A 23128-nucleotide genomic window follows, 5' to 3' on the forward strand; every position below is an offset into this window, starting at 1 on the left:
ATTTTTGTAGGCATTACTTTGAAATGTCAATAAAAACTAAAAAAGTTCTCCTAAAAGGCTAACATAAACCAGGAGCCCAGGTGGCACATGCCTTTAATCCCAGCACTCTGGAGGCAGAGCAGGGGGATCTCTGTGAATTCAAGGTCAGCCTAGTATACAAAGTGAGTACCAGGACAGCCAGGCCTGCACAGTGAGACCCTGTCTCGAAAAACAGAAACAGAATATCAATTGTCATAAATCTTGGGAATTTCAAGGATTCAAGATCTTCTTTTGCTACAGAAGAAAGCCCACATGTTAAGGTTGGGGCAGTTATGACTTAACAATACCATTGCCCATCGTGGGGTGAACACATGACACAGGCTGTTTAGATTCTTCTGACATTACACTTATAATTTTTGCCCAGCTGACCCAGAAACTTTACTGCCTTCTCAAAAATTTGCTCCTAAGAGTCTAGGGAAATGGCTCAGCAGGTAAGTGCTTGCCAGGCAAGTGTGAGGACCAAAGTTCAGATCCCCAGAAGCCACATGAACCCCCAGAGCATGCTGACTGACCAGACCCTCTAACAAGTTCTGTGTTCAACCAGAGACCCTGTCTCAATACAGAAAGTTGAGAGATCCATGGAGGAAGATTCCCAGACCTCCACCTACACATGCTCTCTCTCAACTCACACAGATGTGCACAAGCATATGCACAAACACAACACACACACCCAAAAATTGCCTCAAAAACTAAAACTTACAAATTTAAAAATAACACTCGTTTTAAACTTAAAACGTGGAAAAGTAACTTTCTGTGTTTAAAATCAGGCGATATACTAGAAAGAAAGGAATTTTAAATACTAACGCTCTTTCCAAATGCTTCAAAGTATCTTCAAAATCTCTACAAAAATATTTTGATCTGACTCCAGATGCTTCTAAGTAGATTTTCTATAACTGAAAGTATATTGATTATTTCGCTTTGTCTTTTTTTTTTGATTAAAGATAGTCCTAGACCGCAGAGACATTTGCACCCATGCTTCCAGAAGCACTACTGTAACAGCTAAGTGATGGAAGTCACCCTGATGCCCACTACTGAGTGTGTCACTTAGCCTCATGAAAAATGAAAGAATAACATTAACGAAACAAGCTGCCACAAAGCCACTCTGCTATGTGATTTCCCTCACAGAAGTGTTGAAAGTGGTCATATTTATAAGCCTTTTGAATAACGCTCCATTAAGCATAACCAGAAACAGTCTCAAACAAGGATCAGTTCCGGTTTCACGCTCACCCTGCTGGCACCGGGCCACTTCACCTGCTTAGTTGCGCTCTAACTACCCCCGACCTTCCAGCAACCATTCCAAGTTTCACTCACAGCACCCCCAAACCTTCTCCACATCCTCATTTCTGTGGTGGTTTGCTGTTTTTCTGAGAAGCTTGAAACCCATGACTCCCCCCCACACTACTTCACTCTGCCTTTCCTCTGGACTAGACAGACACAATTTCCTCCTTTTCTTCTGCATCTGTCACTACCTCCATGAAAACTGCAAGTTGCAGAGAGGACAAAGGCTTGGGTTAAGTGAAACATTAAGGGTTCACTCGGCAAAGTCTGAAGGACTGAGGAAGTCAATTAAGAGGACTTGGAAGCTGGGCGTTGGTGGTGCACGCCTTTAATCCCAGCACTCGGGAGGCAGAGGCAGGCGGATCTCTGTGAGTTCGAGGCCAGCTTGGTCTACAGAGTGAGTTCCAGGACAGCCTCCAAAGCCACAGAGAAACCTTGTCTCAAAAAAAACCAAAAAAAAAAGGACTTGGAGCTGAATATGAGATAGCCGAGCAGAGTGACATGAGCCCTTAAGGGACACATGTGTGACATTATTGTCCTTTCTTACTTATATTCTCACTTCTAACGCAGCTAATGGTAACATACTAAACTGCAAGCAAGGGCTTTTTTGTTTTTGCTTTTGTTTTTTTGTTTCTTGAGACAGGGTTTCTCTGTACTGTTTTGGAGCCTGTCCTGGAACTCACTCTGTAGACCAGGCTGGCCTTGAACTCACAGAGATCCGCCTGACTCTGCCTCCTGAATGCTGGGATCAAAGGAGTAAGCCACTAACACCCAGCCTGCAAGGGTATCTTATAACAAGGAGCCCCCATCTATTTCAGCAAAGAGACCCCAGACCACCCCATAAACAAGTAGCTGACTTAGAACAAATGCAGCTACTTCTTGGTATCCATTTATCCTTGAGAACAAAGAGCTTAGCGTACATAACTACCAGCATTTGAGACACTTGCAATAATAGAAGGTAGTTTACCTAACAGCTAGCAGTCAAGGCCAACCACTAACAATGGCAGAATCAAAGACAACAGAGGGTTTCAAGCACCCCAACTGAGTGAGCAGCACAGGAACCGCATGATCATCATCACCAGTTAGGTCAGGGGCCTGCTTGGAGTGTGCAGGCTCTCCACTGGTTCAGCCCATGAGAGGCTGAGAACTAACCAATCTCAACAGATTACCTCAGCCTTTGTCTAGTTACAGCAGGGCCTTACAAAAAACCCTAGACAAAGAAGTTCAACAGCTTTTCTTCTCTTGGAAACCCATCCCATTCTTGGGAGTTTCTCACTTTTCCTAAATTTCTCACTTTTTTGTAATTAAGCTTGCTTACACTTTGCACACTCCAAGAAGAATTTGAGTCTTTAGTGTTCATTGGCATGAAAGTTTATGCCTATTGATGTTCTGTTTTTTGTTTTCCGAGACAGGGTCTCACTGTGCAGGCCTGGCTGTCCTGGTACTCACTTTGTAGACCAGGCTGACCTTGAATTCACAGAGATCCCCCTGCTCTGCCTCCAGAGTGCTGGGATTAAAGGTATGTGCCACCTGGGATCCTGGTTTATGTTAGCCTTTTAGGAGAACTTTTTTAGTTTTTATTGACATTTCAAAGTAATGCCTACAAAAATGAGAAAATATTTTGAATAAATTTCCTCTTCTCTCTTTACTACTACTCCAGTGTTTGGTTTGCTTCTTTTTCTGGCCAGAGTCTGAGAGTGTAGCCCCAGCGTTTAGCGAACTCAGTCATGGCACCTTAGCCCCCAGTGCTGGATTACAGGCACATGTCTATCATTCAGTCATTTTGTTAGATGTGATTCTGTCAGGTTTTTAGACCTGGCCCATTAATATTATATAAAGTATTCAATAACCTTAGCCACTTTGAGATTCCATCTCATCCCAGTCAGTATGACTTTTATCAAGAAAACAGGGACAACAAATATTGCTGAGAGTGTAGGGAAAGAGTAACACTTACTCACTGTTGGTAGGGGTGTACACTGAGGCAGCCACTTGAAAATCAGTGTGGAGGAGGCTTCTGGAAATACCGGAACAGAACTAACATGATCCTTCTGTACCATTCCTGAACACAAAGGACTCTATCCTACTACAGGGTTGGTTGCACATCCATGTTCAATGCTGCTGTATTTACAACAGCCAGGAAATGGATTTAGTCTAGATGTTCATGAATTGATGACACACGAGTATACACACAAAGGTGTATGACACACGCACATACACACACAAACACACGTATAAATGATTTTTATTCAGCCATAAAGGAAAAAAAACCCTAAGAAAATGGGTTGGGACTTGAAATTATATTAAATGCAGCTCTTCTAAAACATCTGAGGAGTGTGGATAGAAGCCAGAGAATTAGAAGGGATCCATAAAGGGGGGGCACTAGGGAAGGGAAGTGGGGGGACAGAAGGAAGGTATGACATGAGAAGAAGGGAACACGGGATGCACGGGTGCAAAGTACGATGGAGAAGAGGTTGGTAGACGGTGAAATAAGTTTGATGGGGGAGTCAACAAAGTCAAGTAGGTATGCATGAAAATGCCGTAAGAAATCCTGTTACATTTTATGGCTAATTAAAAATTTTAATTTAATCAAAGAACGAACAAACAGAAGTGATGCTGCTTAGAGACATCAACAGACCTCAAATCAATTTTTTTAAGGCCATGGTTTCAAGCTTGCATTTTATTCTAGGTTCCAAGTACAATACAAATTATTAAAGAATTTTCAGTAATGAAGTATCACTTTGGCTGATGAATGGTGTCGAGAAAGGAGGCATAACATAGGATACAAGACACTTATCAGGAAGATGAACCAGTGGTTTAGGTAAACAAAAGACTGATTTGGGGCAGAAATTGGGTTGGCAAGTAAAAACACCTGGTGCACAAGTTCGGCGAACGCCCCAGAGACCTACACAAAAAGCTATGGTTGCACACACCTGTAATCCCAACACTTTATCCTGGAGACGAGGAGGCAGAGACAGGAGAATCACCACAAAGCGCCCTCAAAGGCCAGCTAGGCTGGAGTACTCAGATCAACTTCTTACTCCCACAAATTGTCTCTGACCTCCACAGCGGTCCTAGTCGTCATACCCCGTCCCCAAAGGAACCCAGAATCTACATACAATCAGACAACGGAATGCACGATGTAAGAAGTCACAACCACTAAAACAAGTCACTTTCTTCACGGCTTAACGCACATTGGGAGACTTGGGATGGAACTGATGCCTGTTTGCACCACCAAGGCACCCCGGAGCCCTTGACCCGCACCTACCTTCCGCCCGGACAGCTATCTGGGCCGGGGTCCCGGGCGCGCTCCTCTCGTCGTCCGTTGCCATGGTTACCTTGCCAAGGCTGCAGCTAGCACCGGGTCAGAGGTACCGCCGGGATCTGCTGCCTGCACACAGGAAGGATTCCGTCTCCGCCGGAACCGGCGCTCCCGGGGTCACGTGACCACACAGGGCGTGGCCACGCCAGTTTGTTTTGCTCTTAGGATTCAGAAAAGCGCCGAGCACGTGGCCTGGCCCGGGGTTCCTTTCTCCAACCCTTAGCTTTGTTTTTGCTCTGATCCTCCTTCTCTAGGCGGATCCTCCATCTCCTTGGCTTTCCCTCACTCATTGGGACTCGCGATTGAGGGGAACCTGGGACAGGTTTGCCCGCTCCTCTACCTCGCTGGTCCCTTTGGTCACTCAGTCTGGTTTTCCTAGCTGCCTGGAAATTTGAACCCCAGGCAGTGTCCCTTGAAGGCGTTCCCTGTGTGACTCATTTCCCGAGCCAGATATGCCAAATTGCTTGACTGTAGTTTTCAAGGACACAGACAGCTGTCAGGGTTCTGGACTTGAACATCAGAACAAATGCCTGCCTGGTTAAGGGATGCACAAACACCCCTTCCCCCAGCTTCTGCCGTTTATTTAGTCTGGTTAACACCGTAACGAGAAGTAAATATAGGTCACTGTGTTCCAACTTTAACATAATCTGTATTGTTTACCCTTTTACGTGACGAACAAAATGGGCAGACTCAGGTGTGAATGAAAATTGGCTAGTTTATAATTTCCCTCGACACACAGGACAAAATCAAATGGTTTTCAGGACACAGTACCCCGAGACCTTCCTATACCTCGATATCCTGCCCTCTATAATTTCTGTTGTTAGGACCCCAATAGGAACAAAATTTCTTTATATAATATAGAAGACGCAAACACTGGGATAAGTGACCTGAGGTCAGGGAGTTGTTTATTAGGCACGTGATGTAAACTTGGGTACTTCCTCCAGCAACCCGCGAGTGACTGGCTCAGCCTCCCCCGCTCCAGCCTCCCGGCCAGCTGATCCCCTCCACGCTTTCCTTCCTTAGGGTAACACCTCGCGACCCCGACTTCTCTCCTAGGGCGTTCCTGCGCTCCCAGCGAGCAGGGTGGACCCTGCCTCGCCTCCTCCCCTCGGGCTCGGGCGGCGCAGGCGCAGGCGCAGCAGACGCGGCCGGGAGGCCGAGAACCACAGAGGCTCCGGCTTCGGCTCCACCCGCCCAGTCAGCGCCCGGCTGGCTGGTCTGCGGCCACCGGGACGCGTCGGGCAGGGTCGGCGGTCGGCGTCGCCGTCGCCATGGGCTCGGGTTGGAGCAGCGAGGAGGAGGAGCGGCAGCCGCTACTGGGGCCGGGGCTCGGGCCTGCGCCGGGGGCTGCGCGCAGGGGTCGGGAGGCGGCGGCCGTGCTGCCAGCGGCCGGCCCGGGGCCCGGGAGGGTGTACGGGCGCCGCTGGCTGGTGCTGCTGCTCTTCTCGCTGCTGGCGTTCGCACAGGGCCTGGTCTGGAACACCTGGGGCCCCATCCAGAACTCGGCGCGTCAGGCCTATGGCTTCTCCGGTTGGGACATCGCGCTCCTGGTACTTTGGGGGCCCATCGGCTTCCTGCCCTGCTTCGCTTTCATGTGGCTGCTAGACAAGAGAGGTAAGGGGGTCCCAGACGCCTGCGGGCGTGTCCCTTCTCTGGGAGCCGGCTCCTGCCAGCATCTCGGCCTGCCTGTGTCTCCCGGCTCGGTTTGGGGTTGTGTGAGGTGACCCAGGGTCGCTGGCATCCCATTCCTAACTCAGGAACCCTCTGTCCCCAAAGTGACAAGTAAGAAGGATGCTTCTCAAGCATTGGTGTTTTTTGTTTGTTTGTTTGGTGTGTGTGTATGTGTGTGTGTGTGTGTGTGTGTGTGTTACGCCCTTTATACAACTGTAGAGATTTAAGCAATCGTCAGATGTTGAAGTTTTGGCGTAGTGTGGACATCAGAGAGACCCAATGCACTTGCTGTGAATGTTTTTGACATCTGACAGAAGTGATTCATGCTTTGGTTGTAAAGGGAGTCGGGGTGCTGAGGGCGAAAGATCAGAAAAGAGACTGGCGATGCCCAGATGTAAGGAAGCAATACGCTGGCGTGGTGACTCTAGCCCTGGAAGCATTGTTGGGAAACTCAGGTCTGACGCTTGGATTTCTGGAAGGTAGCTCCCCAGGTTAAAATGAGCGCGTTCGCCCAGGTGACTGTTCAGTTGCGATTTATTACTCTCAGATAAAGATTGCAGATGCAAGAAGGGGACTCCAGGCATCTCGTTTTGCCAATTACCAGGTGATTCTGTGAGGTGGAGAGAAGGCCACTGTGGGAAGAGTCTAGATGTTGTTATCCCTCCTGAGTACAAGTAAGCCCCAGGAGGCTGTTGTGCAAGATTTAGACTTCTTAGCTATGCGGTTGGATAATGGTTAGAATAGCTTTGAAGCAATAAATTCTTCAGTTAGTTTTCGGATAAAATTGTCTTAGTCTACAGGTCTGTTAAATGGCCATAAACTTACTAAATAACCTTATTTATAACCTTCCTGGAAACTGGGAAGTCCAAGAAGAAGGACTAAGCAGATTGCTTGTCTGGTGGGCTTCATCCACACAGCACTCTTTTCTTTGTAACTTCTCAAGGGAATGGCCAGGGATCTCTCTGGGGTCTCTTTGATAAGGAATTAACCCTATTTGTACAGACCCTGCCCTTGAAACCTGTTAGGTTCCCAAAGCCCCACCTTTTAGTCCAATCACTTTGCTGGGAGTAGGATTTCAACAGAGGAATCTGAGAGGACCCAGACGTTCTCAGCGAAGTAAAAGTAGAACATAGTTTGGTGTGAAGCTGTGATTGTCTGGTGTGACATAGCACTCAAACTGTTTGTTATTGATAGAACAAAATCAGCTGTGTTCGCTCCCATCCTGATGATTCCCTCACAGGAGCCCACACGGAAGAGACAACAAAATTGATTACTGAATACATTCATGATCAATGTGTGTTACAGATGCTAAAAAGGACGGGCAGACCTAAGCACTGGAGGGAAAAGTGCTTTGCTATGTTCTGCACAAGTGTGCAGTCCTGTGCACTGATTCTTTTCTTTTTAAGAAGGTCACTTGGCAAACTGGAATGACTGTCAGGGTTGTGTGACTGGAGTGATAGTGGGTGTAAAAAACCATGACATTTAAGATGGAGTTTCAAGACAGCGGAGGCAGAACATAGAATATGTAGAGGTCAAGTAAAAGAGTGGCAGACTTAATGTGTATAGTTCTAAGAGGAAGGACCGGGATGTAACTGTGGCATGAAGAACCTGCTAGCAGTAAGAGGTGTGTAGTAGTGGAAGCTACCCCTGGTGTAGAGCCTATAGGAAGAGCAGGCATGTGGCAGGGAATTCCAAACAGCACTTGAAACAGAATGAGATAGAAAAGACCAGTTATTAGCTACTGATTTATTTAGCGACTTACTTAAAGCACTGCTTTGCTGTCTATTTGTCAAGCACGACTTTACTTGCTATCTGAAACAGTGACCTAGAGAAAGGTTGAAACAATCTATTATTTCCGTTAACAACTTGCTGATTGCCATGATCACCTCTGCAAAGAAAAAAATCTAGCTTGTGCTGGGTGGTGTGACGCCTTTCACCTTTAATCCCAGCAATTGGGAGGCAGAGGCAGGTGGATCTCTGAATTCAAGGACAGCCTAGTCTACAGAGTGAGTTCCAGGACAGCCAGAACAACAGGGAAACCCTGCCTTTGAAAACAAGCAAACAAACAAAAAGCTAGCTTGCTTGCTCACTCCACCTTTGGCTTTTAGTATAAGATGAGAATACAAACTGGACCCAGGATTGAAGGGTTTCAGAAGCTGTCCTGGCTTTGGTCCACTGGTAATATTCTCTTTCTTTCCCCCACTTTCGCTGATGTCAGTGTGGTTATTCCAGAAAGATTCCCACAACACATGGAGTGGGGATTTCCTTTGTCTGGGAGCTTTCCATTTGCCTTTAAACTGAATTATAGATTTTATTTGGATTCATCAATGTTTTCACTGTTGTTTGTTTTTTGTTTTCTAGCTTAAGATTCAGTCCAGTTTCTTCCAATCTGGAAATTTCTTAGTCCTTTAAAAGTTGACCATGCTAAGAGTCATCAAAAAGCAACAATTAAGGAATTGAGGAGATGGTTCAGTGGGTATGAGTACTTGCTGTGAATGCAATTGGACCTGAGTTTAAATCCCCAAGTACCCATGTAAAAGCTGAGCATGGCCTCCAAGGCAGGAGGGTCCCCTGAACTCCAATGAGTTTCCGATTCAGTGAAGGCTATCTTAAACAAACATGGAAAGTGATAGAGGAAGGTACCCAATGTACTTCTCTGGTCATGGCATGCACCTGCAAACACAGGTGTGCACATACAACCCCTCCCCCCCACATACTAAACTAAAGGCTTAATCACAGCCTTACTGATTTTTGACTTGTGATCAGTGAGTGAGATGCTCTCCATTCTACACAATAGAATGCACACACCCACTGCAATCACTGGGTTTTATGGGTAGAAACATGAACACAGAACAGAAGAAACATGGCCTTTAAAATCAGATGGCTCCAGGCCACGTTTATGTTAAAGCAAAGGAGACTTCTTTAGGATACCCACTTACTTGAAATTGCCTGTTTAGGAGAGACTGGTCTGTTTGGGGATTAATCCACTTCCTTAAAGTTCTAACTTAATTTTGGCATGAATGACTCTTAGCCTGGCTAGTTTTTAATGTCAAATTGATATAACCTGGGGTCATCTGGAAAGAAAGAATCCTGCTAGAGAAAATGTCTCCCTATAGGCTTGACCCGTACTTAAGACATTATCTTCCTCTTAAAAAAATCATTTATTTATTTGTGTGTGTGTGTGTGTGTGTGTGTGTGTGTGTGTGTATACCTGAGGAGGTCAAAGCCATTTCCTGACACTGGAATTACAGGTACTTACTTGTGAGCTTCCTAGTGTGGGTGCTGGGAATCAAACTTTGGTCCTCTGCAAGAACAATTATGCTCTTAAACTGGGGAGCCATCTCTTCAGCCCCTGTGGTGTGTTTTCTTCATTGATGGTTGATGTGAGAAGGCTCAGTTCACTTTGGATAGAGCCACCTCTGGGCTGGTGGTCCTGAGTGCTGTAAGAAAGCAGACTGAGCAAGCCATGAGGAGCAAGCAAAAGAGCAGCACCCTCCATAGCCTCCAGGGTCCTGTCCTGTTTGAGTTCCTGCCCTGACTTCCCTCAGTGATGGACTATGACTTGAGAATTGTAAGCTAAAACAAACCCTTTCCTCTCCAAGTTGTTTGTGGTCATGGTGTTTTAACTATGACAACTCTATTTTGGTTTGGTCTGGTCTGTTGGTTTTTTAGTGTAGGAATTCAGTCCAAAACAATCAAAAAAAATAATAATTTTTTGCTTAACAGAGCAAAATGCTGTTTTGTAGTTTCTTTTAACTTCTTTTTTCCCACAATAGTATTTTATTGTTATTTTCTGAGGTTAGCTAATCTTGCTTTTGTGTTACTGAATGTTAGTTTTTACTCTACCTACCGTGAGTATATCTGTCATCTGTGGCTGTCCACATTAGAAATTACTGTTCCCTCTAGAAAAAAAGTTGCTTTTGGGATTACTTCATAGTTTCAATAACTGTATGGTAAATTTAATTTTGTATTTTCCATTGGTTGAAGCAATAAAAAATGAATTTAAGATCTCTTTCTTGGGCTGGGGTGGAGTACTAGAGTTTAGATCCCCAGAATACACACTGTACACATATATAACCATCCCAAAAGTTCTCTCTTTTAGGAATAGTTCCCCTTTTCAGTGGGAACAGTTAATATACTTTCATAATGTTGGTGTCCCAACTGCACCCACAGCAAGTTCTCTGTTTTAGTGGCTTCTCATGGGGAGCTATATGCAGTTCTGTCTGCTTAGCCTAGAAGCCCTGTTATCTTCCTGGAAAGAGTGTTGTACCTTCCCACCCCTTTCCATTCACCAGCAGTGAGATAACAGGGGTGCCAAGCCGGTGCAGCCTGGAAAGCAAGGCAAAGAATGACTCAGGAAATAACAATAAGCTAAGCGGGCTGGGACTAGAGGCTCCCAGAGTCTTCATCTAGTGAGAGGACTGAGAAGCAGAGAGACAATGGTTCGGAGAAAGAAAAAAGAACAGTAAAGGAGGAAGGGCATGCAATATGGTGTCATCCAATGCACTCTAGTTTGTGTCAGCTGTCCTACCGGCCTCACATGGAGAGAAGGTGTGTGTGAATAGATGCCTGATGGAAGAGGGAAGCCTGGCCTGTCAGTGCTGGACAAGAATGTCTGGAGAAACAGTGGCAGTGACAAAGACCCTGACTTGTTTGTCATATTCCAGAAGTAGCTCAGTGAGGGAAACTGTAGACAGAGATGACATCAGAGAGCTAGAGAGGCTGGCTCAGGCTGGGACTCATCAGCCACTGTTAAGGACATCGGCTCTTAGGAGAGAGCTTGGCCATGAGGCTTTGAACAGAGTAGAGATGCCTGCTGTTGTCCTGATTATGAATGTGGGAGCAGGAAGATGTCTTAGGCTAGTAGGAAAGCCCCGATGGGAGACCGAGCCAAGGCTGGCTTCCAGCCCAGGTGTAGCAGTGGAGTTTGAGAAGAGATAAGACTGGACATGCATGTTGGAAGTAGACTCACCAGCATTGTTGATGAGTTGGGTATAGCATGTGAAGGAAAAGAGAAGGCTAATACATTTCTTAACTTTAGTAACAGGGAGAATAGAATTGTGATCTACTGGGATATTTAAGATTATGGAAGGGAAGCTAGGAGTGGCACATGTCTTTATTTCTCACACTAGGGAGGCTGAGGTAGGCCATTTTCTGTGAGTTTCAGGCTAGCCTGGTTTACATAGGGAATTCCAGGCCAGCCAAAGCTACCTTTATAATGAGACCTTTACACACACACACACTATGAATGTAGTATTTTAATAAATGGCATGAAGATTAAGGTTTAAAATGCCTGTTAGATATTCATGAAGATAAACTGTCAGTTGATATATAAATAAGGAGTTCAGTGAAAAGCCCGAGAGATGCTTGTAGGGATTAACTGTAATGGAACTTAAAATCCTGGGGCTAGGTTAGGTATCTGTGGAGGGAGATGGGAATTGAGGTTCAATAGGATTGAACCTGGGACATCCCATTATTATGAGGGTTAGGGAAGAGGAGTGAACCCACAAGTGAGGACAGAATAGAGTCTTGAATTTAGCAACCTGAAGACCTTTGGTGTCATTTGAAAGGATGGCTTAATTGGAGTAGTGGGATGAGGTAAGAATAAAATGGCAAAGAATTAGAGACAGTGAATGTGGACATGTCTTCCAAGAAGTCATAACCTAAAGGGCAAAAAGAGAATCTGAACAAGAGCCAGAGGAAACGTAGCACTAAGAACTTTCTTTTTTTAAGTAAAAGAACTTAAAGTGTATTTCGGCAATACAGTGGTGTTATGGATACATGAGATGCTGGAAGGAGAGGAACTGATGTAACCATGCTGTTATATAAGCATGATGGAATGTATTCTTCACAACATAGATAGACTAGTTGGCCTTAGAAGCATTGACAGATAATTCTTACCAGTAATAGAAAACAAGGTGTATATATCAAATAGATGAAGGTGATAGGTGGTGGTAGCTCATGGTTTTGTTTTTTTGTTTTTGCTCTTATGTAGCAGAAAATTAGAAACAAATTATTGCTTGATAAATGAGGATAAGGGAACAGTTATTAGAGAGATAATAACTTACTGTCTTAGTTAGGATTTCTTTTGTTGTGAAGAGGTACTATGACCATGGAAACTTGTAAAAGAAAATATTTAATTGGGGCTAGCTTACAGTTTCAGAGGTTTACTCCATTATCATCATGGTAGAAAGCATGGCAGCAAAAGCAGGCAAACATGATGCTGTTGATGGAGCTGAGATTTCTACATCTGTATTGGCAGGCAGCAGGAAGATAGTGAGCCACTAGGCCTGGCTTGAGCTTCTGAAACCTCAAATCCCACCCCCTGTAATACACTTCCTCCAACAAGGCCACACCTACTTTAAAAAGGCCACACCTCCTAATTGTGCCAGTCCCTATGGACCTATGGGGCCATTTTTATTCAAACCACCACACTTTCTAGGGAACTGCAGAACACACCCAGCACTCGGGAGGCAGAGGCAGGCGGATCTCTGTGAGTTCGAGGCCAGCCTGGTCTACAGAGCGAGTTCCAGGCCAGCCTCCAAAACAACAATACAGAGAAACCTGTCTCAAAAAAAAAAAAAAAAAAAGAAGTTGATGGATTGTTTCCACATTGAAGCCCTACTTGATTGATTATTAATTTGAAGTGAGATCATTCAGAATAGTTGTACGTTTTCCTTTACCCTGTTCTTTTGGACATGCTCAGGCAAGAGCAGAAGTGTATGTGTGTACCCACATGTGCTTGTGTGTGTGGGAGTATGTGAATAGGACCTAAAAATTCATGCCAAGAATAAAGGGTTATGTTGAAAGTGATATAAAAAGAGACCATGAACTATAAGTTGAGTCAAGAAAAAAAAAGCATCCTAGACAAAGAAGAAGACTTACCAGTTGTTTTTTATAAGATAAAAATTTTCTTGTCACAGTTGTTTGAAAGGGAATGTGTGGGAAAGAGAGGTCATGATTAAAAAACCAGGTACTACTAATTCAGATTATGTTATGGATGTAATTTTGTAAAAATACAGGCAAAATATAACCAAGAGAGTAGATGGTTTCTTTTGCTATGACGAAACATCATGATCAAAGCAACTTGGGGAGGAAAGGGTTTATTTAGCTTATATATCACAAGTACATTGAGGGCAGCCAAGGCAGGAATTCAAGCAGGGCAGGAACCTGAAATCAGTAACTGATGCAGAAGCCATGGAGGAGTGCTGGCTACTTTACTGGCTTGCTGATCATGGCTTGCTTAGCCTGCTTTCATTCCTTCTTTTTTTTTAAGATTTTATTTATTTTGTACACATTGTTCTGGCTACACACCAGAAGGCACCAAATCTCATTATAGATGGTTGTGAGCAACCACATGGTTGCTAGGAATTGAACTCAGGACTTCTGGAAGAGCAGTCAGTGTGTTTAACTTCTGAGCCATCTCTCCAGCCCTCAGACTGCTTTTTATAGAATCCAAGACTACCAGCCTAGGGCTGGTCCCATCTACAATGGACTGGGCCTTCTTACATTAATCACTAATTTAAAAATGCCTAACAGGCTTGCCTACAGCCAGATCTTATGAAGGCATCTTCTCAATTGAGGTTCCCTCCTCCTGTATGACTGTAGCTTGTGTCAAGTGGACACAAAACTAGCCAGCACAATGGTGGAAATAGGTTGGAGGTCATGATCATGAATAAGAGGACAGAAAACTGAGAGGTCAAGATGAAAACATTATTTAGCAGATATTGAAAGGATTTGAGAAAGGAGTATTGTGTTGAGTAGTAATGAATCAAGTCTCTTCAGACAGCCAGGGTAAGTGATCTGGAGGCCTGTGTGTGTAGTGATCTGTTAACACACAATGAGAAGTAGTTGGTGTTTATTACTTCAGATCAAACAAAGACTGCTTTGGGTTTAGAAATGCCCCCATAGGCTCAGACATTTGGTTCCCAGTTGGTAGCACTGTTTGTCAAGATTAAGGGGAGGTGCAGCCTTGTTGGAGGAAGTACAGCGAGTGTGGACTTTCACAGTGTAAAGCCTCTCCCCACTTCCAGTTCATTCCTTGCTTCCTGTTCCTGTTTCCTGCCACCATGCCTGCCGTTTGCTTCTGTGCTTCCCTGCCATGGTGGACTCTTCCCCTCTGGAACAGTAAGACCTAATAAACTCTTCCATCACAGCATCAGAGAGTAACCAGGACAGAAGTTCAGATCAGAGAGTGGGCTGTTGACTGTGAAGAACCTGACTATGTTGTCTTTGGAGGAATGTGGAAGACTTGGGAACTTCGGATTAGAAAAGTGGTTGAATGCTAAACACAGCTTAATGGGCTGCTTGTGTAGGAGCCTGGAAGACAGCAGGACTGAGAACAGAGCAGACTATGGAGGCTCAGCTCAAGAGGTTCCAAAGAGAAGCAAGTACTTTACTGGCAACTAGGCAAGAGTCCATGCCTGTGATAATTTGGCAAAGAATCTGGTTGTCTTCTCTGTCCATGTCGTAAGAATTTAGTTGAGGCTAAATTGAAACACAATGGACTAATTTATTTGGTGGAGGAAATTTCAAGATAACAATGTTGGATCTGTGGTATGGTTTTTATGATGGGCTTAGGCAGTTCTACAGTGAAAAAGAGCATGTAGGGCAAAAAGAAATAAAAATGTACCATCAAGAGAGAAGAAACACTAGTAAACTTAATGTTACAGCCAAGGCTTGTGCTGAAAGAGAGGCTGCAATTGTTAAAGGGATTAAGGTGTTGAGGAGAGGCCAGCTCTGCCCTAAGGGACTAAGGGAAAGGTACTCCCTGGACCAGACCCCACCCACCTAAGCTCCACCTTGTCTAAGGAAAAGGCTTCATGAATGTTCTGTTTCTAGAAAGTAACTGCAAACAGAAACTGGTGCTAGTGTGGTTCCTGGAGCTGACCGTTCACTCTGAGCTGACAGTACATCCAGTCCACACGGTGATTGATGGTTTTAGAGGCATGAAGGACACGAAAATGAAGAGATTGTGGATTATTTCTCCAAGGTCTTAAGAGAACTGTTGAGGCTGGGCAGCTTAGGGCAGCTGAGTCTCTGTCTCTACATGACGGCCCTGAGAGGCCATTGTGTGAAACTGTGAAGACCAAGTCTAGGTTTCAGTGAGCACCCCAAGATGTTGAATGCTGGAGCCATGGGAAACCTGCCAAGAAGAGATGCACATAGGGAATTGAACCAACCCAAGAGAGAAGATGTCACAGGCAGCAAAGCTGGAAGTCGTTTGAGCCCTTTGACACCAGACATGAGCCACAGAACTTGTGTTTGCGCTGGTGGCTTCTGACCTGCTTTGGCCTAGTATTCCCTTACTGTGCTCTCAATCCTCCCTTTTGGTCTGGTGATCTATATTCTGTGCTGTTAAATATTGTAAGTTTGTGATATGAGGTTTGATTTTACAGAGGGTTACAATTAAGAGATTACTTTAGTCTCAAAAAACACTTTTAAAATGCTAACGCTATGAAAGACTATGGACACTTTTGAAGTGGGACTAAATGTGTTTTGTGTTATGATGTTGCCATGAGTCTGTGGGTGCCAGGGAGTAAATGTGGAGGCCTGAACTGGAAGCCTCCCCATAGGTTTGAACTGTTGGTAGTGCTGCTGTGGAGAGGCTATGGACAGCCTTGGTGGAGGAACTGCACTGCTGGGCATGAGCTTTGAGAGGTTAAGGCTCCGTCCCACCTCCAGTCTGCTTTCTGCTTCATGCGTGTTAAAGATGTGGTCTCTCAGATTCCTGCTCCTGTTGCCAACTTCCGTGGTGTTCCTGCCGTTTTGTACTTAAACCCTCTGGAACCATAAACCAAACCGGTCCTTTCTTCTATAAGTTGCCTTGGTCAGGGTGTTTTGTCAAATCATAGAAAAATAACTAACAGAGCCTGATGGACAATCAGGAACTGGGTTTTCACTAAAACAAAACAACAAAAAAGTACCTGAAATATGACCTCAGACACTGAGCAGCTGGGCACACCAGTGGCCCTTATAATGATGACTTCATCTTGCTCCGTGGAGAGAACCCCATGTAGCAATGCAAAGATGGAGATGCCATTCTTTCCTAAGTTGAAGACTCAGTGATGAATTCAGTATTAGCAATGTAGCACAGTTGGTTGGGTGCCCACTTATCATGCCGCACTTCCTGGGTTTGATCTCCAGCACCACCTGAATCAGAACAGTAGCCCCCAGGCCTGTAATCCCAACCACTGTGGAGGTGGGACCAGGAGGAGCAAGAGTTCAAGATCATCTTCTGCCTCATTTGGCTCCTAGCCTACATGGATTCCATGGGGCTATCTCAAAACAACAGGATAGTTACAACCTGGCATGTTCTTAGGCTAGTGAGATGGCTCAGCATGTAAGGGTACTGCCAAGCTGCCATGCTTGACAAGCTGAGTTTAATCCCTGGAACTCACATGGGGAAAGATGAAAACTACTGCAAGTTGTCCTCCAACCTCCACAGGTGCATTCACATCCACACAATATAAATGTAAAAAAAATTAAAGAAAAAATTAAAGAGGCCATCAAAAAGAAGCAGCTTCGGAGAATCTTTTTAGATCTATGAGAGGTGTTTTATCTAAGAAAACATCCAAAGACTGGAGAAAAGAAGAAAAAAAAACACACCCTAAAAGAGATTGGCAGGAAAAAAAAATGGTTCTGAAACCTGTACATAGTATAAGCCCATGACAGCCAGAATGGGAAAACTTTTATAAATATGCCCCATTTGTGTTTAAGAGGATGAAAGGAAGCTTTACTGTGTTAAGGAGAAATATGAAAAGCATTAAAGGCCAATATTAAACTACCAGAGTTGAAAAGTCTACTTAGTGTCTAAAACTTAAAAAAAAAAATACTGTGCGGAGCGCCCTGACCAGCAGGAAAGACAAACACCAGACAAGGATTCTTCCCAAATCACGCTTTATTAGAGCCTCTTGGTTGAAGGGAGAGCAGGAAGCGAGAGACCCCGAGCAAAGACTGCAGCTGCTTATATAGGAACTAAGGCGACGTGCACTTGTCCTATTGGTCAAGCACCTCCGGCAGACATTCCAGACTCCCCTATTGGTCTAGCAAGCTGAGGACAATATGCATGCTCGAGTTGGTGATTCTGGTTATGACCTTGCATGGAGTTGTTTACTCCAACCCTGCAGGGGCCTGTTAAGAGAAGCTTTTTCTTTGAGAGAAGCTTTCCCGCCAGCCTGGTTCTAGAGCAGCATCAGTCCCAAATAAACACACAGGAGGCTATATTAATTATGAAGCTGTTGGCCTTGCTTGCTTCTTACTGGCTACCTCTGACTTAAGTAATTACCCCATAATTGTTAATCTAAGTATTTCTCTTACCGGAGAATAGTTTCAGGCTTCCTACCTCCATTGCATTACATCTTGACTCCCTTGTGTTTCTCCTTCCCAGAGTCCTCCTGGACTCCTAGTCCCTCCTATCTAGATTCCCTATAGGCCAGACAGTGCTTTATTGACAAATGCACAGGACTTCCCCAACAGGGGCCCAGCGCCATCTTGGAATGGCGGCCACACATCTCGGCTCCCTGCAGTTCCCCCTTTTTGTTTCCTTCAGGGCCAAGTCAGGTCTTATTCCCGATCAGGTCTTCACCTCATGATGTGTGGGCCGATCAAGGGTGGCTGAAAATGCCCCATAGCATTCCTTCCCCAGTGCAATGGGATCAAGCCCTTGGGGGTGCAAAGGCAATGCTACGAGGGAATTAGCCAGCACGCCTTCCTCGGTGCAGTGGGTAAATATCCCATGAGGGTGCAAAGGCTGTGCTTAGCTAGTGGCTCCTGAGAGCAGACAACCATACTTGGGGGGAATCGCCTTTCTCAAGGGCAGCCAGTGCCTGCAGCATTACTGCCTTATCGCGGGCAGATCAACCAAAGGCACAGCACGCACCCTCCTATGCAGCATGCAAAAAACATCCCCACCCCCACCCAATCCTTAAACAAGGAGAAAGCAGAGGAGATCCAGGACTGTAGTCCCTCCGCCAAGCTGTGATCCACACTCATTGAGTTAATCAGGACTACTGCACGCCTGAGATCTTCCAGGGTGGCGTCAAAATCTTCAGGCCACTTTCCTGCAAGGTACAAGGACAAAGAGTGAGACAAATTGGCAGCCCTAGTAAAATTTTCATATTGAATACTGGTAATGCACAGGGCATCTAACTTCCATTCGCAGCCCAATTGAGCCAGCTGCCAAAGAATATCCACCTGTTCCTGTACCAAATCTATTCTTTGGTTGACCACCATCAATCCTCCTTTGATTTGAGCATCCATGGCGGTTTGTTTTTCTAGGGCTGAGGCCACAGTGGTGGATAACTGATTAAGCGTCTCACCTGCTTGGACAGCGGTGGTCATGGCAATAGCCGCTGTAGTGGCTGAAGCCGCTATGGCCGACATCGCAACCACCACCAGAGCTGTGACGCTGAAATATCTCTTATGTTGAAATAATGTCATAGTCCTAGGGGCTTCCACAGGCACAGGGACCCAACGAGGGACCCGCACCACCAAGGCTCGGGTGTACTGAGCCGTGCTCCAGCATTGGGATAAGGAGCAAGTCTCATTAGAACAATTGGTAAAGGAAGAATTGCTTAAGATAAACAGAAATGGCGGGTAGAGGCATATAGGGGCAGGTACATAATTGGTAGCATTTACAACATCCTCTAGCCTTTTATCACATCCTCCAGTAATATTAACTGGTGTTAGTTTTTCCTTTAAGTATTTTTCAGTTACATTAAGCGTACAGCAAAAGTTGCTGTAGCCTGCCTGTCCCCCCGAGAGCAAAACAAAGGGGGTAATATCTGAACAGCTGCCATTTATTCCACAGAGCATCCATTTATTATAGGGTGTCATCCTAGCATCCTGATGGAAAAAACCCAAGGGGTAAGAATTTTTGTGGGAGGCTGGTCCATGCATATCAGGCGAGAAGGTAAACCTCTTTGCCTCATCAGCCCAAGCAGCTACAGTAGACTGACAGTCTGACCAGGGCCAGATTTCTCCTTCCTCAAAGGAACCCCAGCAATGCAGAGCAAGCCGCGGCTGGGTGGGCGGATTCTCGCCTACCGAAATATTGGGGGATAATACCATTTGTTATCCAACACATTCTTCCACACCACATCTCCCACCCCTTCCGGGGTGGGGTGAGTATGTCGGTTGGCCGCTGTATGACCTTTGTCATCCGTTATCAGGAAATTGAGAGTAAAAAGGGCCATGGCAATCCTTTTCCTCGGAGAGGCAGTCTTAGCCACTCCCCCTTTTTGTTTTTGTAAGAGCTCTTTGAGGCTGCGATTAGCTCTTTCCACTATCCCCTGGCCTTGGGGGTTATATGGCAAACCAAAGGTGTGTGCGACCTGAAGCTGTGCACAAAAGGCACGAAAACCCTTGGAAGAATAAGCAGGGCCATTATCTGTCTTTAAACGGATAGGTTTACCCCATGCCGCCCAAGCCTCCAAATAATGGGTCTTTACATGAGTGGATTTTTCCCCTAACAAGGAGGTGGCAAAAATGATACCCGAGTAGGTATCCACTGAGACATGAAGATACTTGACACAGCCAAATTCTGGAACATGAGTGACATCCATTTACCACAAGGTGTTTGGTCGCAGGCCTCGGGGGTTGATGCCTACATGAGGGGGATGGAAGAAGGTGACACAAGAAGAACAAGCTTTTACAATACTTCGAGCATCATGTCTGGTCAGGGCAAACTTTCTCCGCAGGGTGTCAGCGGGGACATAATACAGATTGTGGAAGTCCTGAGCATGTTGGATAGGATCGGCAGCAACCAGGACCATCATGGCTCTGGTGGCTAAATCTGCTTGTTCATTGCCTTTAGAAATAAAGCCAGGAAGCAAGGTATGCGCTCTGACATGGCTGACAAAAAAGGGATGAATTCTTTGCAGAATACAATGTTGAATCTGCAACAAAATATTTGAAACGGGGCTCGCCTGTCGGACTGAGGCAGCCATCTCAAGGGAGGAAACCACATTGACCACGTACTGGGAATCTGAAAACAAATTAAAGGGCTCAGGGAACTTCTTGAAAACTTCAAGCACCACCAAGCATTCAGTAGCCTGGGGCGTATCAGGTTGAAAAGAAAAAACCTGAGGCGGCTGGTGCCCCACAACCATCGCCCCTTTTCCTGTTTTTGACCCATCAGTAAATATAGTCACAGCACCAACCAGAGGAACGGTCGAAGTAACCTTGGGAAAGTAAACCAAATTATTATCCACAAAACCTAATAGTGGATGTTTTGGAAAATGATTGTCTATAATATTAGGAAAGGAGCATAACAAAACTGCCCAATCATCCACAGTGGCGGCCAAAACCTCCACCTGATCTTTGGTATAAGGGATAATCAGCTTATCCGGCTTCTTTGCAAAGGATGTTAAGCAAAATTTTATGCCAATCATGGCCTGAAGGGCTACCAAGGCAGGATAATAATTAAGGGTCCACATTCCCACAGAGTTGCCATGTAGCCACCATAGGGGCCCATCCTGCCATAATACACCAGTAGGAGAATGCCTTGTCTTTAGAATGCATAAAGAAATAGGAAGAGATGGATCATATCTACTAAGCTGTGCCCGGGACAGCGCCTTCTCCACCAAACGCAAGGAGCGCTCTGCCGCAGGAGTCAAGGCCCGCGGGGAGGTCACATCAGGATTGCCTTCTAATATTGAAAATAGGGTCAATAATTCAGATCTAGGAAGGTGAAGATAACCCCTAACCCAATTGATATCCCCCAGCAACTGCTGGAAGTCATTGAGTGTTGTCAAGTGTTGGGTTCGAATAAGGACCTTCTGGGGGCAGATAGCATCCAGCTGAATTATCATCCCCAGGAACTTATCTGTAGTAGAACATTGCTCCTTTTCAGGAGCTATAACCAGGCCCCGAGCCTCAAGTGTTGAAACTGTCTTTCGAAAAGCATCCTCGAGAATTTGTAGGGAATGTGCTGCCAACAAAATGTCATCCATATAATGAATAATACGCACAGTAGGATATTGCTGCCGCACAGCCAACAAGACAGCATCCACAAACAGTTGGCACATTGTAGGACTATTGGCCATCCCCTGTGGGAGGACTCGCCACTGAAAACAGGCATCAGGCTGTTCATGATTAATGGAGGGTATAGTAAAACCAAACCGTTCCCTGTCTTGCTTACACAGGGGCATCGAGAAAAAACAGTCTTTAATATCCAAAATCATTACGGGCCAATTCCTAGGTAAGGCAGAATGTAATGGAAGACCTCTTTGGGTAGGCCCCATGATCTGCATTTGGTTATTAACAGCTTTCAAGTCATGGAGCAATCGCCATTTTCCGGATGGTTTTCGAATGACAAAGATTGGCGTGTTCCATGGTGAAACAGAGGGCTCGATGTGGCCCAAGTGGAGCTGTTCCTGGACAAGCTGTTTAACGGCTTCTAATTTCTCCTGAGAAAGGGGCCACTGGGGTACCCATACCACCTTTTGGGTTGTCCAAGGTATGGGGAGAGGCTGAACATCAGAAGCCAATGAGTCAGTGGCCCCTAGGAAAAACCCAATCCCGTCCGGTCTGTTTTTCCAGATGGGATGATGGGCTGAGGTATGCCTTGAAGGCTCTTTCCTAGCCCCTTAGTGGGGACAAATCCCTGTTTCTTTATCATATTTCTACTTTCCTCTGAGAACTCATTTGTCAACCGTAGCTGTAGTTGTTGTTGGATGTCTCTGCCCCATAGATTAATGGGGAGGTCAATCACAAAAGGTTGAACCCTGCCCTGTTGGTCCTCCATCCTCCAGACCAACTCTTTTGAACTCATACATGGTGTGTGTGCATAGCCCAAACCCTGCAAGGATTGGGCCGAGCGTTTAAGGGGCCATTGCTTAGGCCACTCTTGAGTCCTGATAATACTCCGGTCTGTGCCAGTATCCATCAGGCCAGAGAAGGACTTTCCTTCAATGGTTAACTGCAGTACAGGCCTGTCATTGAGAGCCATAGACAAACAAGCCAGATCGACTCCTGTAGAGCCCAGGCCTTCCTTTCCTCTAATCTTCCTTTTGGAGGGAAACATCCCATGGGACGAGGATAGAAGCAAAAGCTGAGCAATACGGTCTCCAGGAGCAATTGAAATAACCCCTGACAGGGAGTGACAAAGAAGCTTAATCTCCCCAGTATAGTCCGGGTCAATTACTCCCAGAAGAATCATAAGCCCTTTCATTGTTGACGAAGAACGACCCAGGATTATCCCCACTTGGCCCTCTGGCAATGGGCCCGACATGTCTGACGTCAAGATTTGAACCCCCATCTCAGGTGTTAATACCATTCCGGAGGTGGCACAGAGGTCCAGCCCTGTGGAGCCGCTAGTCGCTCGCCGGACAACTGGCTCGGCCCCATCAATTGGGGAGTCTGTGTTGATGTAGGGGTCTGAAATGCCCCAAATATTTTTGGGCCCTGGGGACGGGGGCCCTTCATTCCGTTTTTTGACCCGGCTGTATCGGGTGGAGGAATAGGGTGGCCATTTATGTCCTTAGTGGAGCGACACTCATTTGCCCAATGCTTGCCTTTCTTACAGCGTGGACAAGTCCCAGGCATGCGTGGACCTGCTGATGCAGGCTGCCCAGGCAAAATAGTGCAATTCCTTTTTAAGTGTCCTGGCTGGCCACACCGGAAACAGCCCTTTCCTTTGGAATCAAGGGCGGCTTTAGTGACTGAGAGCACAGCCGCAGCAAGGCCAGCATTAGTCAGAGGGCCCCCCACCTCCCGGCAGGCTTTGATCCAGGCGTCTAAATTTTTATGTCTGACCGGGGCTATGGCCCTCTGACATTCTCTTGTGCTTTGTTCAAAGATGATTTGTTGTACAAAAGG

The 23128-nt window shown here is 45.7% G+C and overlaps 2 protein-coding genes across 4 annotated transcripts in view; one reads left to right on the forward strand and one right to left on the reverse strand.

The window, feature by feature from the left end:
* Hspbap1 (HSPB1 associated protein 1) overlaps positions 1–4757 on the reverse strand; it is a 45505-nt gene extending 40748 nt beyond the window's left edge. The window contains exon 1 of one of the 3 annotated variants that reach the window (XM_040750856.1): positions 4583–4757. In XM_040750856.1, the coding sequence (XP_040606790.1) occupies positions 4583–4646 (64 nt within the window). In that variant the 5' untranslated portion in view covers positions 4647–4757. The remainder of the gene's footprint in view (positions 1–4582) is intronic. The other 2 variants (XM_040750855.1, XM_040750857.1) reach the window with 2 other exon arrangements.
* An 840-nt stretch (positions 4758–5597) lies between these two features.
* The window catches only part of Slc49a4 (solute carrier family 49 member 4), an 83260-nt gene continuing 65729 nt past the window's right edge, over positions 5598–23128 (forward strand). Inside the window, exon 1 of the mRNA XM_040750858.1 lies at positions 5598–6250. Coding sequence (XP_040606792.1) covers positions 5908–6250 — 343 coding nt within the window. The 5' untranslated portion in view covers positions 5598–5907. The remainder of the gene's footprint in view (positions 6251–23128) is intronic.

This window comes from Mesocricetus auratus, unplaced genomic scaffold (genome assembly GCF_017639785.1).
Source record: "Mesocricetus auratus isolate SY011 unplaced genomic scaffold, BCM_Maur_2.0 Super-Scaffold_100008, whole genome shotgun sequence".
NCBI classification, from domain to species: Eukaryota; Metazoa; Chordata; class Mammalia; order Rodentia; family Cricetidae; genus Mesocricetus; species Mesocricetus auratus.